Here is a 16,605-nt window from a genome sequence, read left to right as displayed (position 1 = left end):
CATATTGCAGTGCATCCACCTGCACCAAACAATTCCAACAGAACAGCCAACTGCAAGAATCTTCACTGGGCATTGACTTATTGGAATTGAAGAGTTAGCGGACTCGGAACATTCTTCCACATAGATGCTGCCAGATCTGCTGAATTTCTTTAGTAATTTCTGTTTTTGTTTCGGATCTTTAGCATCCGCAGTTCTTTGTTTTACTTTATTGACTTGTTGGACTCTGATTAATGTGAATTATTACAACTATCTTTTTCTTTACTGTTGTTTTCTTTTCCCCTTCTATGCTTTGTGTATGCATTGCAAAAAAATAAGTCTCCCTGTGATTGAGAACCTGTGTTCATTTTATCTTTAACCTTAAAGAGTGCTTGTTGAGAGTTGGTTAAAAATTGGATTGCACAAGCAGTAGATTGGGATGAATGTATAGTGGATTGTTTCAAAGGGAACTGTAGTGATTGGAACGAGATCTACCAGCTGGACCACATAGAATATGAGTTCCCTGATTGGGACTATTAATCTGGCCCATTCAGGGAGCCTTGGCTGATAGATAAAAAGGAGAGTATCAGAGATACTGACACCCGGTGTCTAACTGTGTGAGACAGTACTATAGTCACGGACTGTTCACGTATAAATAAAGGCTCCATGGTGACAGGATATCGGCCTCTGTGGTGTTATTTCAGGAACATAATTAAAAATAACAAGATATTAAATTTTATCTGCTTTAGACAGAAGAGGACAACTATAAAATAACTGAATTCACTTTTTTCTTTCTCCATAACATTATAAAATCAGCTCTCAATACCTTTCACATACATGATATAGTCTTAGAAACTTGGGGAAAATCCTACCCTCATCAGTCATCAAGATCTTTATCTAATGTACATGATATCTAGTTGTTAACCCACCTGCTTTAGGGAATCCATTTTCTCTATTTACTCTTTCACCTTGAAATTGTCAATCATGTTACCTTTTAATCCTTCCCTTCCAATAATATTTTGAACTTTCTACATAACAGGAATTGCTCAACCATGGTAACATCTGATAAGACTTCTCTGTAGTCTTTCTAAAACCTTCACCACTTTACCACCTGGAATTGTTTACAATAGCCCAGCTGAGACATAAGCAGTGATTTATAATGTTTTACAGCAAACCTTTTATTAACTGGCACCAGTGGGACCAGGAGTGTGCTGAATGATCAAATATTCTGGATTATAAAGAGGTACACATCACCTCAGCAAACCCTGAACAAGCAAACCTTTGAGAGATCAACAACTCTCAAACATCTATGTAAAAACATGAACACACCTCCTAAAATCAACATAAAAACACACTGTAAGAGAAATGTAATGCAGAGGGTATACACATCACCCATATACTTTATTTACAGCATAAATACTCAGACATTGTGGTATATAATTTTGCTGGTTTATCAAGAATGCTGTTGATAATGTGCCAGTTAACACAACGTTTGCTGTATATTCTATTCTTCTATTGATAAACCACCTCACCAGCATCTCCTGATGCATTGAAGGATTGTGTATATGGGCAGTAAGGCCTCTTTGCCTAGCTGAGAATGTGTTGCTGGTTAAAGCACAGCAGGTTAGGCAGCAACCAAGGAATAGGAGGATGCTGCCTAACCTGCTGTGCTTTAACCAGCAACACATTCTCAACTGTGATCTCCAGCATCTGCAGACCTCATTTTTTACTCTTTGCCTAGCCACATGTTTCACAATCATGTTATTCATACTACAGTGTATTTCCATTGTAGTCTACCCAAATGTATCACTGCACACATCTCAACATTGAACTCTATCTGCCAACGACACCATCCTATCTACCTGTTTCACCAGACAATAACTAGCTTCATTAGCCTTGCCAAGTTTTTAAAATACTCCTTCAAAACTACAGTTTAGGTCTAGGTTTCAAACGTTGAAAAGAGTAAAGTGCCCAAAATTAACCTTTGGCAAAGAACATTACCTGCCAGAGTTTCAACAAAATCCATCCACCTCCTACCCCTTGCTTCTTATCCTAATTTTTAAAAATTATTACTACTAGGTTCCGTTTAATTTCTTTGTCTCAATAAGCCTTCTCCATGACATTTTGTTGATTTTCTTACAGAAAGCCACATATAATATCTGCTGTATTACTTTGATCACCAGGAAGGCTAATCAAAACACTTAACCAGGTTTGCCAGACAAGATGTACCTTTCACAAAACTATATTGGGTCTCCTTGGCTACCCCATGTTTTTTCAAATGAAGGTTTGTTTTCACTTTGATTTTGGTTTCCAGTATTTTCTTTATTACTGATGACTGATTGGCTGACCTGGAGCTTGCTCGTATAACTTTTCCTTCATTCTTGGATAGTTGGATTACATTAGCAATCCTTGAGCTCTCTGATACTACAGATGCATTCCAGGGGGAAATGATGTATCAATTTTCAGTAATTTTAAGCCTTTTTAAGTTACATCTTCACCTGTCACTATCCCATGTCTAACTTCCATCTTGTCTTTCAGTATAACCGTCAGATCATGTACATTCTTTGTGAAGCTGGGTACTAAGTATTTACTCATACAATTTTGACATTTGTTTCCACATGGATATTTCCTTTTGGGTCTTTTAATTGGTCCAACCCTTTTTGCCAGTAAAACACATGTAAAATTTTTTCTGTTCAATTCACTGCTGCTGAATCTTTTCGCGAAAATTCTCCTTGTCTCCCATATTAAACTTTTCACTTCTTTCCATAATCTTGCTGAATGTAGTTTTTGACATCTGTCGTGAGCTTTTTCCTGTTTTATATTAACATTTATTTCCTTTGTCATCCAGGGTACCTGAGTTTTGGACATTTTGCTTTTCCCCCTTCAAAACAGCATGTTTAGTTAGCACTATCCTCTCCCTTCCCCAAAGGCCTTCCATCACTGTTACTGATTTATTCCCGAATTAAATTTTCCAATTAACTTGTGCTAGATGCCTCCATAAAATTATGAAAATTAGATTTTCTCCCATTGAGCATTTTCACTGCCGTTATTTTCTTGTCTCTTTCTATAATTCTTTTAAACTGAAGTACATTGTGCCCATTATTAGCTTGATGACCTCCAAACAGTCACACAGTCTACTTGTTTTCCTTCATATTAACAAGTTTTTAAGCATTATCTCGCAGGGCTCTTTGCAGCTTTTTCCAAGCGAAGGTCTACTGACAGCCATTTGAGATCTGATCTGTTCTCTACAGAAGATTTCTATATTATGCTTTAACTGATTGTAAATATTTTAAAAAATGAGCTTTCGTGTTCTTGTTTAGTAAAGTTAATTGTATCTATCACTTGGAAGACCAAAATACATAACTAGTGGTATTCTGGGCGATAGATACCCCCTGGCAATGTCTTAGATCAGTAATTAATTTAGTAGCTTCTGATAGCTGAGAAGGACTATTTTACGTGTTAACATATGCACTGACAGATGGGATAAGAAAATTCAATTATTGAAACAGTTGAATCATGAAGGTGTGATGCTGACAGGGAGACATTAAAACTCCAAGTACAGAGAATTTGCTTGTTTTCACAGGGTGTCTGTCAACCTCAAGAGGTATATTTCTATTTTAAAAAATTTGTTCATGGGACATGGGCATCAGTGTCTGACCAACATTTACTGGTCATCCCTAGTTGCCCTTTACAAGATGGTGATGAACTGCCTCCCTGAACCACTGCAGTCCGTTCGCATTGATGTAACTTGAAATGGTTCCATTGGTATAAAAGCAGCTTTGATTTGTCTGGACATCTGAATCCAGAGTCGTGAGTGTGTTGCTGGAAAAGCACAGCAGGTCAGGCAGCATCCAAGGAGCAGGAGAATCGATGTTTCGGGCATGAGCCCTTCTGAATTCAGAGTCCATTTGAGGTCACAACATGAAGATCTTCAAAAGGACTCCATAATTGAAGGGACTGATCACTTTCTAAACCATGTCAGAAATACATTCACATGAACATGCAAATTAGAGGGAGGCCATTCTGTGTTTTGAGCCTATTCTACCATTTGATAAGATTATGGCTGATTGTCTCAGTCGATTCCCTTGAACTCAGCACCGCCCTCCTAACCTGCAATCCTCTTCCTGACCTCTCCGCCCCCACCCCACTCTGGCCTATCACCCTCACCTTGACCTCCTTCCACCTATCACATCTCCATCGCCCCTCCCCCAAGTCCCTCCTCCCTACCTTTTATCTTAGCCTGCCTGGCACCCTCTCCTCATTCCTGATGAAGGGCTCTGGCCCGAAACGTCGAATTTCCTGTTCCTTGGATGCTGCCTAACCTGCTGTGCTTTAACCAGCAACACATTTTCAGCTCTGATCTGATAATGTCTCAACTCCACTTTCTGATACCATTTGATTCCCTCATTAGTCAAGAAGCTATACTACACCATCTTAAAAATATTCAATGATCCAGCCTCCATCATTCTCTGAGGATGTGAGGTCTACAGTCTCACTATCCTCTGACAAAAATTCTTCTCATCTGTGTTTTAAGTCGGAGAGCCCTTATTTTAAATAGAGTCTTGTAGTTTTCCACAAGGGGAAGTCCTTTCAGCATCCATACTGTCAAATCCCTACAGGACTTTACATGTTTCAATAATATGTTCTTAAAGTCACAAATTAATTCTATCCTTCCTTTTTAAATATGCCATCATTATATTCCTTGTAGCTTACTGCTCTGATAATTATTTGATTTGCAAAAACATCCACCATGTACACTAGCATCTGGGAATCAGCATTACTTTGAGTGCTCAAATGTATATGAAACTGCAATTATTAAATCTGGAAATACTGTCTCAGACACAGTTTATATACAAATAGAAAGTTCTTCTATTAGGATATTGGCTCTTGTTATGAAAATTGCCTAGTTCTGAATACAGATAAAATATGTATTGGGAGAAAGATGAGCCATAACTGGGAAAAGCAGGCAGTTCTTACTCAGCACAAACACTGTTCCAGTTTAGTGAGCTCACCATTCTGTAGATATGCTGGCTGCTTTGACCTTATTGAGCTCGTCTTGGATTGCCTGTTTGGCTCGGATCTCTGCATCGAGTGCTGATTGTAGTTCCAATCGAGCTGACATGTCTACTTTCTGCGACCGACGCATCTTCCATGGCATATCCTGAGAGAAAGAGAGAGACAAGAGGCAGAATTACAGAAGGGACAAAGAGAAAGGGAATCATTTGATTGTATTGTACAACAGTATATGCTGTTGATTTGTTCTTTGAAAGATGAAGACAACTTTGAAAGGTGCATCTATTTCACACAGTCAGTACTTGGCATCAATAACTGCAAGTTCCAGCTGTGGCTTAGCTTCCAACACAAGCTGGTCTGAAGACAGAAGAGGAACATAAATGATTCAATGTCTTGCACTTATTTTTTAAGAAATTACTAATTTTATGGTTTGGTTAATTCCTTTTACTGAGAGCTGGGGGACATGTGATCAATTGGGATGGCTTTTGAAACTTGCGCACTTTTTTCATTACTGACAAGTTGATACTGAATCAACTTAAGGTGGCTAGGATTCAGCCAATATATGAGAAGTAAGGGAGTCTAAGAACATAATGGGAGATGGAAAGTTTAGCAAGTGGCTTTGTCCTGATGAATTGGATGCCGTGGTGTGGACAGCCTAGATGCACCAAGTATTTTATTGTCCATACATGTGTAAGAGCTTGCACCTGGAAAGAAAAGGATAACTGGATTTTAACAGCCCAGAATTAAAGAAGGATGATCCTTACTGTTGCTCGTACTCCTAAACTGGAATTTCTCAAAGATTCCAACTCCTCAGTCATCTTAGTTGCCAGTGCTTGAAGGTAGCCTCGAGCATCTTTCTCATCACTCACCCTGAAAACAGCAAAGACAGTTAAATCATACTTACACACTGGAGGCTGCAACTCAGACAAGGACTGAGACAGGCTACGGTAAAGATGGAATATTCAGGAGAAGGTTTTAACCATGAATGGTGGAGGAAAACTGAGGAAGCATATTTAACTCAATTTAAAATACTGTCACATTTCATGATATCTGTGTCCAGCCAGTGAATCCATCTTGTAGTGACTCATAAACATTTACAGTATAGAAGGCCACCCAGCCAATTGTGTCCACTCAGGTCAACAAACAGATTAACTATGTTAATCCCATTTTCCTGCTCTTGGCCAATAGCTCTGGAAACTAAGGCTAGTGATTATCTAATAATGCTTAAAAGTTCAAGAACTTCTAACTCAACTATCCTTTCAGACAGAGAGTTTCACATTCTCATCAATATCTGGGTGAAAAGAATTCTCAACTTCCCTCTTAGTCTTATATCTCATATCATAAGTCTATGTCTGCTGCTAACTGATGTCTCTACTAATGGAAAAAGTACCTTCCTATCCAATCTATTCATGCCTCTCATAATCTTATGGCCCTCTATCAGGTCCTCTCTCTACTTTAGCTGCTCCTAGGAAACAGCTCCTGTCTATCCAATGTTTCCTCATAGCTCGGAACCTCTAAGCCAGGCAGCATCCTGCCTTCTCTACTAGCATTGCGTGTGCACCTACACAAAATGGACTGCAGCATTCTGAAGGCAGCAGCTCATCACCAGCTTGTCAAGGGTTAACAAAGATGGACAATAAATGCTGGCCTACCAGCAAATCTCATGTAAATAAAAAATAGTTGGCCATTTGGGCCTCGAGCTCTATCCACCATACAATAAGATCATAACTGATCTGATAATGGTCAGACCTACCTGCTGGCACCAATTACTCCTGTCTCTGTGACATTATCACTATGTCACGGTCTCCTTTTAATACTGCAGGGTGGAGCCCATCTGGACCCAGAGCTCATCAGTTTGCTTAGTACGATTTGCCTAGTGATTATTATTTTACCAAATTCCTCTCTCCCTTTCACCTCCTGAATTACCTCTATTACTGGGATTAATTTTGAATCCTCTTTGTTGAAGACAAAACAAGATACTTATTACATATGGACTTTTCTTTATTATCTACTATTAACTCCACATTCTCAATCAAGGGGATCAACTTTAACTTTATGCAGTTTTCTTTCCACGAACTATAGAAGCTAACCCTTCACTACATTTCTAGCTCGCCTTCTCTCATGCTGTCATTGTTCAGATTCACCTTTGAGCCATTCTCTTGTTCTTTGTGCTCTGCCCAGTCACCTGACATTAGCACAATTATACACTTTCTCTTTAAATTTGACATTTACTTTAAAATGTTTTAGTTAACCACAGATGGTGGGACTTCCTCTTTGAATTTTTCTTTATAATAGAAAGCAAATGGCCAACTATTTTTTATTTACATGAGATTTGCTGGTAGGCCAGCATTGATTGTCCATCTTTGTTAACCCTTGACAAGCTGGTGATGAGCTGCTGCCTTCAGAATGCTGCAGTCCATTTTGTGTAGGTGCACATGCAATGCTAGTAGAGAAGGGGGTACCAAGATTCTAACGGAGTAACAATAGATGAACATGAATATATTTCTAAATCATGATGCTGTGTGGCTTAGAGAGGAACTTGCAGGGGTGGTATTCCCATGTTTGTACTGTCCATGTCCTTTTAGATGGTAGCACATGGTGAATTTGAAAGGTGCTGCTGAAGAAATCTTGGTGAATTACTGCAGGTCACTTTGTAGATGGTCCACACTGCTGCTACTGAGCCGCTAAGAGCGGAAGTTTGTGGGTGTGGTGCCAATCTAGTGGGCAGGTGTCAAAGTTCTTGAATGTTGTTTGCGTATTCTGAAATATCCCTTTCAGTATCTACCCTGATTTTTTACTGATCGATCTCCTAGCCTAGTATTCCAGTTCATTTCAGTTACCTCAGCTTTCATGCACACAGTTGTCCTTATTTAAGCTTAAACTACTGGTCATAGACCATTCTTCTCCCTTTCAAACTTGATATATAATTCAATCATATTATGAATACTGCTACCTTTACTCTGAGGTCATTTGTCCATCTTGTCACAATACCATGTGAAGTATCGCCAACTCCTGGTTGGCTCCAGAATGTGATGCTCTAAGAAACTATCACAAAAGCATTCACTGAGCCCCGGTTCCATACTATTACCAATCTGATTTTTCTACTTTATATGGAGAATAAAATAACCCATGATCTTTACAGTCTCTTATTATAAGTACTCAATTCTTTATGCATTGGCCTACAGTATGGCTACTGTTAGGGGGCCTGTAGACCACTCCCATTATTCATCCTTGTCCACCCAAACCAATTTGACATTCTGATCTCCTGAGTTATCTCTAACACTGCACCAACACCATCTTTGATTCTTTAACTATCTTCATAACTTCTTGAATGCTGAGAATGATAATGATCCTGGAGGATCTTGACAGACTATTTCCCTCTATAGGAAAATCTAAAACTAAGTACGACTATTTAAAAATAAAGATTTGCACATTAAAGACAGAGATAAGGAGAATGCTTTTCAGAGGACTGTACGCCTTTGGAACTCTCTTCTTCAACAGGCAGTGAAAGAATAGCCCTTGAATATTTCTCAGGCAGAGATGGAAAGATTCCTGATAAGCAATTGGGGGAAAGGTAATTTGGGGTGGAGTAATCACATTGACCATCAACCCTGTTCCTAAATTGAATGTTTAACTGGCACCTATTAAAAACCTAGGAAACATGCTGCTTGAATCAATCATACGATCATCAGGGAATGTGTTCTATGTGTTTGACATTACAGAAACAATGAAATTCAGGTATGGTGTTATTCAATTGTATGATAAGCAGTAGATATTTTGGACTGATGGCACCAACCTAATAGTGAAAATTACCACTGGGTAGCCATTGCACAAAGCAGCATGAAACAGCTTCCTTAGTCTGTTGTTAGAATCTTTCGGCTTGCTGTAAGTGACCTGAATTTTATTACAGGTGGGAACACAACAGGACATATAAAGCTAATGGAATGTGAAGAAGCAGGCTGAAAAGAATTAATGCAGAGAGGTGGGTAACGGTACATTTTGGTAGGATGAAAAGAGGCATGAATTTCTAAAGGGAATGCAGGAGCAGAAGGATTGTGGGTTAATGCACATAAGTCACTGAAAATGGCAGGGCATATCAAAAATATGGAGAATAAAGCAAAGGGAACCTTGTGATTTTAAAAACAGAGGCACAGAGAGTATAAAGAATGGAATTTATGGCAAACTTGTATAAATGATGTGGCCTTAACTGGAACACTATTAGATCACACATTAGGACAAATGTGTTGGCATTGGAGATGGTGCAGGAAAAATTCAGCTACGTGGATAGATTGAAGAACCTGGGTCTCCTCTCTTTGGTGAACAGAAGGGAGAGTGGAGATTTAATGGAGGCTTTAATAAAGGGGACTGGACAGATTAGATATGGAGAAACTGTTCCTATTAGAGATAGGGTTGAAAACCAAAGGACTGTGACTTACATAGTTGCTTTGTGATATAGGATTTCAGCATTTCTGAAAAAGACCCATTTTGTCAAAGTTTTCAACTTGCATTCATCAGGTCAACTGCAAGAAATATCAAAGTCAGAAGAATAGAAGGAGAGCACTGATCTGTTGGCAAGTAGACTCTAATTGGTAGAGATGTTGCTATGGAAAATACACTAGTTAATGATGACTGACAGTTAAGTGTCAAATTTTGTTTAAATTCTGAGTTAGGTGGGGTGACTGACTGGTCAAAGCGTTGCTCTGAGAGGTGAACCAGAAAATTAATGCTGCCTATTTTGTTGAGTTAAGATATAATCTGGGCACGTGTTCTTTAAGGCTTTGAGTATCAATATATATAACTTCCAGTGTACACAAGTTTCACTATATTGTGAGCCAGACTAATAATCTTAAAATGCTTGTCAATGTAATTCTTCTCATACTCGGTATTGTTTCGCAAATGTTATCCAGTCACAGACTCCTATCTAATGTGGAACATATACTGGGAGGTTTGCAAGCACTGTTGTGTGGGTATGGTCAGTACCTTGCTGGCCATGAACAGCTGAAGGGGCATTCTGTTTGACACTACTTGCCAATATGGGGCGTTTGGCCTTCATCACACTGGTAATGAAAGTCATATAGCCCATTATTAATTTGTATAATGGATTGGCAGCAGTATCTGTTGGTGGTCAGCAGCACTCTTGTTGTTACTGCATGATGCATCTGTTGCTCAAACCTTTGTAACACCTTGTCCTTCCAGGGTAATTTGTGGTTGGCTGAGCACTTTTGAGGACTGCATGTGGTGGTCTGAGACTGTTCAAACATCTGCACAATGAACAAGGAAAAATGATCAGATCTGTGTTCTTCTCCCATCTGATTGGTTTCAGCATCAAGCTTGCACAGTGAATAAATAGCTCAGGCCCTATTTACCATGGTGCTGATTAGGCCAATCTTAAAGTGAGTGCAACACTCAACAAAACAAATGACAGCCATTCCCTGGTTCATGTCTCAGGACAATACCGCACCAATCAAGGTAAAATTTAAATAAAGGTTTGTAATTACATGTCAGTCATCATTAACTAGTGCAATTGCCACTGCAATGCCTCTGCTGATCAGAGTTCAGTTGCTAACCAATTAGCATTCTCCTCTCATTTAACATAAATGCTCTTTCCCTTTTTCATTGGTATTTTGTGCAAATTGACCTGATAGGTACAAAATGGAAAGCTTTGACAAAATCTGTATTTATTCAGCAATAGACTAATTTAAGGTGACTGGCAAAAAAACCATCAGAAATAACATTAATTTTATGCAGTGAGCAGTCTGGATCTGGATTGCACCAACAAGTATGGTGAGGCAAATTCAAGTACAGTTTTCATAGATTCATATAAATCATAGGAAGCTAACATCACAGAAAGAGAACACTTGGCTGTGGTATGTCTGCGCCAAAATACAAGATATCAGGCAGGAAAAAGATAACTAGCCTAATCCTACTAATCAGCTTTCAATTATCTGTAGAGAAAAATGTTGTAGAGCCAGGGGAAATGACTAGGGGACTACCTCAATAGTTCTTGAAGAGAAATAGAATCGCCATGACTGGCTGAAAGGCCATATTCCGTGCTGTGGCCAATCTATGACTTCCAGGCGAATATTTGGATATGGCTGTAAAATCCCTCGTGACCACAATGTGGCAGTAGACAACTACATTTCACCAACAACAAAGCAAAATCATTAAACCACTGAGTAGAGCAGCCGTGAACAGATGAATTACAGATTTCACAGTCATGTGCCAGTTTATATCTTTAATAAATAAGATAAAACAGGCTTGTTTTGTAACCAATGAAGTTAACATTGCACTAAAGCACACAGGCTGCTCAATAATTCCAGTGCTGCAAAAATGCTTGTAAACTAAAGATGCACAAAATTATAAAATTTTACATTTCAAAATTAACTACAAATACTTCAAATCCCATCCATTGCCTGGCACAATTAAACATTCAAAGCGGCTCCTGCTAATTTTGAAGTGAAACATTTTTCTTTTGTTCACTTGAAGGACACGGGCATCACTGGTTGGGCCAGCATGCATTGCCTATCCCTAGTTGCCCCTTGTGAAGCTGGTGGTGAGCTGCTTTCTTGAACCGCTGCAGCCCATGTGCTATTTTCATCCTTTATTTTCCTTTCTAGCGGTTGGTACAACTGAATGGTCTACTAGGCTATCTCAAAGGGTAGTTAAGCTTCCACATTGATGTGGGTTTGGAGTCACGAATAGGCCAGATGAGGTAAGGGTGATAGTTTCTTCCCTAAACGAAATTGGTGAATCAGATATGGCACTGCAACAGATTGTAAAAGACATCCCATACAGTGAATTACTGTGAAGCGCAGTCAGTATTATTTGTTGAATGAGCACTAGCAATCTTAATGTAACTTTGCTGTGCACAACAAGACCGTACAACTAACTGAAGGGGCATTTAATCTACCTCAGCTGAGGGAGTAAAAGTTGCTCAGGGGACCAAGAGAACTTCCTGCTAATTTCTGAAGAATGTCATGCGTTTTTTTTTCAACATCCACCTGAACTATGGAAGCAGAAAGAGCTTTGTTTAGACTATATTATATTAGGTTCTCTACAGTGTGGAAACAGGCCCTTCGGCCCAACAAACCCACTCAGACCCATTTCCCTCTGACTAATGCACCTAACACTATGGACAATTTAGCATGACCAATTCACCTGACCTGCACATCTTTGGACTGTGGGAGGAAACCCACGCAGACACGGAGAGAAGTGCAAACTCCACACACACAGTCGTCCAAAGCTAGAATTGAACCTGGGACCCTGGTGCTGTGAGGTAGAAGTACTAACCACTGAGCCACTGTGTTCTTCCACTTCTCTGAAAACAGCACCTCCAAATGTGCAGCTCTCCCTCAGTACTAGAAGGTTGCACCAGGATGGACAATGGGTTCAATCCCCACAAACTTCTGGCTCAGAGGCGAGACTGCTATCAAATGAGTACAGTGCAAACTAGGAGAAACAATCTACTTACTTGATAGTACAAAATTTGCATTCAATGGGGTTACCATCACTGAATCCCTCACTACCAATGTCTTAGGGGGTAACCATTGACCAAAAACTCAACTAGACTCACCACAGAAACATGGTGGTTATAAAAGCAGGTCACAGGCCAGGAATACTGTTGCAGGTAACTCACCTCCTAACTCCCCAAAGCCTGTTCACCCTCTACAAGACACAAGTCAGAAATACTCCCTACTTGCCTGGATGAGGGTAGTTCCTACAACACTGAAGGAGCGTGACACCATCCAGGACAAAACAGCCCACATGACACCATATCCACCGATATTCAGAAACAGCACTGACCACGCACTGCAGAAATTCACCAAAGCTCCTTCGACAGCACCTTCTAAATCTGTGACCACTTCCAGCAGACACATAGGAAGACCACCTCCTTCAAATTCCCCTTCAAGCCACTCACCATCCTGACTTGGAAACATATCGCCGTTCCTTCACTGTTGCTGGGTCAAAATCCTGAAATTCCCTCCGTAAGAACATTGTGGGTCACTCTATGGCATGTGGACTGTGGCAGTTCAAGAAGCCACCTTCTCAAGGGCAATGAGGGATGGACAATAAATGCTGGCCCGGCCAGTGACACCCACAACCCACAAATGAATTTTAAAAAAAACCATTGCTGATTGGAAAAGCATCCAACCCCACATCAATATGGCAGCTTAACTGCTCTCTGAAATGGCCTAGTAAGCCATTCAGTTGTACCAACTGCTAGAAAGGAGAATAAAACAGCGCATCGACTGCAGTGGTTCAAGGAAGCATCTTCCATCACCAGAACAAATGCAAAAATGCCAAATTTCAAATGATCATAACTGTTTATATTAAAGAAGAAAAAAGTGCTCACTTGTTGGCAAGTCGATACTGATCAGCAGAGCTGTTGTCATGGAAAAGACCACATAAACTATGCATTTCCTTACCTCCTGGATCATTGAAACAAGATGCTAGGCTTGAACATATTTCTCTTGTTTGCATTAAATGTGCATCTGTGATTGTATGTATGTTGCTTCTGGCAACTGTAAATGAGTGATGTTATGAGCTTGTCTGAGGATCTTAAATTGGTTGTTAATACAACTACTAATGAATTCTATTGCTACCATGTAGTGGCTACATGAGTAGTATGTTCCATTAATCAAGATACTGCTGTCAGTCCAGATGTTCTCTGCTTACCACATGATGGAGTAAGGAGCCATATAAATTTCACTGTTGGTGTGATGCTAAATTCATAGGCGCACACCCCAATGTTTGGCCTATTGAATCAAATGCCATTTTTAATTGTTTGATTATAATAGGGTACAAACTGTATTCAATCAGCCTACACGAGCAAACCCAAAACAAAACATCTCCTGTTAGATATGGTTCTGAGACAGGGCAGCACTTGTTTACAAACCTTAGTAAGCTAACTTGACTTTTTAACAATTAACATCCTTAACACCTATGGCACAAATCATCGTGTTCTCTTTGAAATTTGCATTTGACCTGCTCATTGATTAAGTATCGTGTAGGAATGTGTGAAATTGCCCACTTTGGCAGGAATCTCATAATAGCAACATATGATTTAACTGGAGAGAGATTGCAGACTCAGATAAAGTAATGGGTGTCCTTAGACATGGATCACAAAGTTAGCATGTAAGTACAGGAAACAATTAGGAAAGCAAACAGAATGTTGTTGCTTATTGCAAAAGGAATGAAATGTAGCAGTCAGGATGAACTGTTACAATTCTACAAAGGGGTTGGTGATACCAGATCTGGAGTACCGTGTACAGTTTTGATTGCTTTATTTAAGAGAGGTTAGAGATTGATATCTGGGATAGGGGGTATTATGCTAAGAGTTAAATATGAATAAGTTGGGAATGTATCCATTAGCAATTTGATGAATAAGTGGTCATTTTACTGAGACACACTCGGGTGACAGGGTGGATGCTGAAAGGATCTTTTCCTCTGTTGGTGAGTTTGGAGGACACCGTTTAAAAATACTGAATCTTCAATTTAAGACATTAATGGAATTACTGGGAATGAACATATGATTACCAGTAGAAATAGACTATTTGGCCCCACAAATATTCCTGACATTCAATACAATCAATGCTCCTCTGGTCACTCCACATTTCTGCTTACCCCTGATAAACTTTCATCCCCTTGATCAGTTTAGTTTTTGGTCAATGGTAACTCTCGGATGTTGATAATGGGGGATTGAGTTATGGTAACACAATTCAAATACTTGGCGATATGGGTAGCTTTTCCCTTGTTGGAGATGATTATCGTCTGGCTCCCAAGTTTCCAGTAATTTTAGACTTATATGTGGACCCCTCAGGTCCATGTATGGCAGTGATGTCCAGAACCACAAGTCAATGCTGCAAACGCCATCGGCACGCTGATTGATGTGTGCAGCAGCTTCGGGACAACATTACATGTAAAGGATCACAGCTAAGGATTACTGATTTTCTTTCTTCAAGGACATTAGCGAACCAGGTGGTTTCTTTTTAAATGAGAACTGATGATCCTGTGGCTAGCTTTCAAGTAGAACATAAGAACTCAGTGCTAGAGCAGGCAAATTCAGCTCCTTGAGTCTGATCATGTCTGATCTCATCTCAGCCTCAACTCTAGTTTCCTGCCATTCTCCATCATTCTTGAACCTATTAATAATTAAAAATCTGTCTATCTCCTCCTTAAATTTATTCAATGTCCCGGCATCTACTGCTCTCTGGGGTGGTGAATTCCACAGATTCACTACCTTTTTAGAGAAGCAATTTCTCCTCATTTCTGTCTTAAATCTGCCCCTCCCTATCCTAAAACCATGACCACTCATTTTGGATTGTCCCATAACGAGAATCATCTACTCTACGCCTGTTTGTCAATCCCATTTAGCTTTTTATATGGATTCCAGACTGTTTTTATTTATCAAATAAATGTTTTGACAAAGGCTGTAGTCAAGTCCTGAGTGTCAGTGGGTAAGTTACTCGTTTGGAATTTTGTTTTATAGTACTGTGAATGACATCTCCTGTCACTTTATTGGTGACTAAAAGTTAACCAAATGACCTACTCTTCCTTTTAATTCCTATATCTGTATAAGACAAAAAGCTTAGCCAACATGTCTCTTTCTTCAGCAATATGCAAGGGAAGAATCATATAATGGAACAGAAAATGCTGTTATTACTTGAATTAAGCAAACATTTCAAGCCCATGACAGGTTAAAACAACCACTCCAAAAACATGGGGAGATGCAATTCAAGGCCACATGTCTCCAACTAAGATTGGAGCTGGACTCAGCAAGTAGAAGGTGGTTGAAAAAGCATTTTATTTAGGTGATTAGAATTAATTTTAACGTTTGCAAGAGGATAGATGACAGACCTGGAATAAATATAGGAGTGAATTTACAGATTTGGTTTTCAAAGTAAGACCTCAAATATGATAAATACCCCACAGTTGTGCACAGTGCTCCCTTCAGTCTAACATGTGACTATTCTAATATCTGCTCTCACTTGCTGAGACTGCTGTTTACTTTCTGGATTGGGTCCAGTAATCCCACATTCAGATAATCCTCTGTGCAGAGGTGTACTTTATATTCGGTGAGATGTACATGAAATGTGCTTCATTAAAGAGTGTGTTTATTTCCTAACCTGCTGGCAATAAGAGTGGCCAAGCCAGTGTGATCAATGTTTAAATATCAAGAGGCCATGACCAACAGGGAGTTTCCCTTTCACAACAATCTGAAATTAATTGAGTGGGTGATTTTTTTTTTCAAAAAATAATCCTTTCAGTCACTCACCTCCACACATGCTTTTCTCAGCTGGGATTCTAAGGCAAAGTCAGTATATTTAGTTGATGTACATTGCTAGAGTTGCTTGCATTCTAACAGGAGGGGGTTAAAAATAAGGACGCAGCTTAGGTAGCCTTTAGATAGAGAACATTATGATCTGCACTGTCTTGATTTCCTGTTAGTAGGTTTGTCTCCTGTATGTTTTTGCTCCAATGCAGACTGCCAGATATGTAACTGGGGAAAGGAAACTGACTGAGGGCCATAATGTTTGCACTATTCAGTATCCTCAGCTGCTTCTTGAAATGTCAGAATGAATCTATTGACATGTAGCTGGCTTGGAGGTGATCAAT

At 39.5% G+C, this 16,605-nt stretch overlaps 1 protein-coding gene across 3 annotated transcripts in view; it reads right to left on the bottom strand.

The window, feature by feature from the left end:
* LOC132830661 (serine/threonine-protein kinase MRCK alpha-like) overlaps positions 1-16,605 on the bottom strand; it is a 565,530-nt gene that overhangs the window by 106,102 nt on the left and 442,823 nt on the right. For all 3 annotated transcript variants that reach the window (XM_060848487.1, XM_060848489.1, XM_060848488.1), the window contains exons 18-19: positions 5,754-5,859; positions 4,989-5,137 (exon numbers count right to left, since the gene is read on the bottom strand). In XM_060848487.1, coding sequence (XP_060704470.1) covers positions 4,989-5,137; positions 5,754-5,859 — 255 coding nt within the window. The remainder of the gene's footprint in view (positions 1-4,988; positions 5,138-5,753; positions 5,860-16,605) is intronic.

The sequence above is a fragment of the Hemiscyllium ocellatum genome, chromosome 3, assembly GCF_020745735.1.
Source record: "Hemiscyllium ocellatum isolate sHemOce1 chromosome 3, sHemOce1.pat.X.cur, whole genome shotgun sequence".
NCBI lineage: Eukaryota > Metazoa > Chordata > Chondrichthyes > Orectolobiformes > Hemiscylliidae > Hemiscyllium > Hemiscyllium ocellatum.
The sequence above is the reverse complement of the archived record's forward strand: the minus strand, read 5'-3'. Positions and strand labels throughout refer to the sequence as shown.